The 2,650-nt window shown below is 41.8% G+C and overlaps 1 protein-coding gene across 1 annotated transcript in view; it reads left to right on the top strand.

Annotated features, from left to right (window-relative positions):
* Positions 1-402: 402 nt before the first annotated feature.
* Positions 403-2,650, top strand: part of WSCD1 (WSC domain containing 1) — a 42,032-nt gene continuing 39,784 nt past the window's right edge. Inside the window, exon 1 of the mRNA XM_015822805.1 lies at positions 403-865. Coding sequence (XP_015678291.1) covers positions 436-865 — 430 coding nt within the window. The 5' untranslated portion in view covers positions 403-435. The remainder of the gene's footprint in view (positions 866-2,650) is intronic.

Below are 2,650 nucleotides of genomic sequence, written 5' to 3'. Positions count from 1 at the left end.
TCCTACCCTATGTCTCATCCGGCATTTTTGAAGGATTATTATTTCTACAGACTGTGATAGAAACAGACTGTGGTAAATTACAGATTAAGGTTTCAGCTAAGAGGAATGGAATGGATTAGGAGAACAAATTGATAAACCGGAACTGAACAGATTTTGCTTTCTTATTGCAGATCTGAGGAACTGAGTCTTTGAAGTGTGACGGGCCACAATCAAGAAGATGCTTGTGGATGGTTGACTGGATGTTTTGGTCTTCTGGAAGCCTCCTCAGTGCCTCCTCAGGACTAATGGCGACAAACCTAGTGGTGATTGCAGAAAGAAGCTTATTTGAGACAGGAAAAGTTCTAAGATGAACCCATGGGAGGACTTAGCAAGAAGCCAAGGTGTGGCTTCAAAGCTGTTCTAAAGGTGTGAACGGCTCCGTTTCCCAGGAAGGGTATGGCCAAATCCTTTTTCAGACCACAAAAGTTTCTTCGGAGGACCCAGGTTCTGCTCTTTTTCCTCACAGCCGCCTATCTGATGGCAGGTAGCCTTCTCCTTCTACAGAGATCTCGCTTGGTTCTGCAGCAAGGTTCCCGAGGCTTCTCCAGGAATCAGGGCCTACCAGTTGCTGAGACTTTGCCAGGGGACACAAATGCAGAGAGCAGACCAGTGCAGGTGCCTCGCTTGACTTCTAAGCTTCTCGTGAACATGGATACAGTGTATGGGCCCAACCCGGACCAGAAAGATGGACCGCGGTGGTTGATTTCCAGAAACTCTGAATTGAGACAGTTACGGAGGCGCTGGTTTCTCCGATTTGTAAATGACCAAGAACCTGTTCTGGCTTCTGGAGCAAAAACACACCTGAAGCACACCTCCAAAAGCAAAGGTAAATCTGGTTTTGAAGTTTGCACTAGATTTTGCAGAAGTATTTCAGAAAGGAGACCTAGATACCTTGAAATATCTTCTGTGGGTGATATTATTATTATTCCCCACCTTTCTACTTATCAAAGAGCACCAGGCAATTTACAATAGCCTGAAAGAGAAAATATTAAAAAGCATCACCAAGAAATCAGCAAAGAGCTAAATCAATATTTAAATTAATATTTAATAGCTACTATGGTGACGGTGATGATGACACGAAACCCAAGATGAGCAAAGCATTTCATTTATACTGACATTTCCTTTGAGTGGCTCATAATTCACCATCTGTCAGTTTACCTTCACAATACCTCCATGAGGTAGGCAAGGTTAAATGATGGTTAGTAACTGGTCAACCTTACAAATAGGTAGACCAAGAAATTGATTCAACAAGATGATTGGAACTATATTTGATTGAGATAACCTATAAAAATAGCATTGTAGTAATTGATTCTTGCAAATTTGCACCTCCTATCCTTTGTACCATAGGGTAGCATCTCTCAACTGTGTCAACTTGAAGATGTGTAGCCTTAAACTCCCAGAATTCTCCAGCCACCTGGAGGCAGGTTGTTCCACTGGTTAATTGTTCTAACTGTCAGGAAGTTTCTCCTTAGTTCTAAGTTGCTTCTCTCCTTGATTAGTTTCCAAAGAGTGAGTTAGTTGCTTCTTATCCTGCCTTCAGGCACTTTGGAGAATAGCTGGAGAATAGCTTCTTCGTGGCAGAATAGTATTTATGAGGGTTGCAGTGTTCTTGGACCATGCAATCACCTCTTGTAACCTTCTAACAAAGGTCAATGGGGAAACCAGATTCACTTAACAACTGTGTTACTAACTGAACAACTGCAGTCATTCACTTAACAACTGTGGCAAGAAAGATCGTAAAATGGGGCAAAACTCACTTAACAACTGTCTTGCTTGGCAACAGAAATTTTGGGCTCAGTTTTGGTCCTCTATCAAGAACTACCTGTCATCTTAATTAAAAACACTAACATAAAGCAGGAGGAAGAGGCGAAACCAAATATTTTATCTACCTGGCAATGCAGCAGCAACCTGAGGAAGCCCAGATGGCTTCCGATCTGCAGCTGCAAAGGATAAAAAAAAAAAAAAACCACCCTTCCAAACGTGTGAAATGGAGCTCAGAGAGAAACTCCCACCTTCTTAGCAGCTTATTGTGGGTGTCTGTTCACAGCTTGTGAACTTCCTAATTGCATGTTTGCAAAGTGCCAACGTTCACCTCTTTAGAAGAAACATACCATTCACCTTGTCTCAACATTTTAATTCAAGAGTTCTAGCTTTTCCTCCTTCTTTGCTGATTTTTTTTTCTTCTTCTTCTTCTTCTTTCCTCCCCCCCCTCAAAGGGAGGTTGATATAGACTCTGTTGGCTATTTTTAGCAAAAAAAAAAAAAGCAGCTGAAGGTTGATTTATTTTGGATCCATCTGTGAAAAGTTTTCATTCAGAGACTGAACGTGAGTCTGGAAATAATGGAAAGAAAATGGAGAGAAAAAAAAGCACAGCCTCCATTTAAGTCTAAAAAGCTTGAGTACAGAAGTGTTCGCGGACATGGTGTATGTCAGAAAAAGTCAGGATGGTAGCTGCACTTATTCAGAATTGCCCACTTGAATTTCTTGATCCTGTTCCCTGTAAAGCTGTGCCCACCCCATTGCCGGCAATGCAAAAAAATAACAACAACAACAAAAATAACAGAGTTGGAAGGGACCTTGGAGGTCATCTAATCCAACCCCCTGCTCAGGT

The sequence above is a fragment of the Protobothrops mucrosquamatus genome, unplaced genomic scaffold (assembly GCF_001527695.2).
Source record: "Protobothrops mucrosquamatus isolate PMUCROS unplaced genomic scaffold, P.Mucros_1.0 scaffold1680, whole genome shotgun sequence".
In the NCBI taxonomy this organism is placed as follows: Eukaryota; Metazoa; Chordata; class Lepidosauria; order Squamata; family Viperidae; genus Protobothrops; species Protobothrops mucrosquamatus.
The sequence above is the reverse complement of the archived record's forward strand: the minus strand, read 5'-3'. Positions and strand labels throughout refer to the sequence as shown.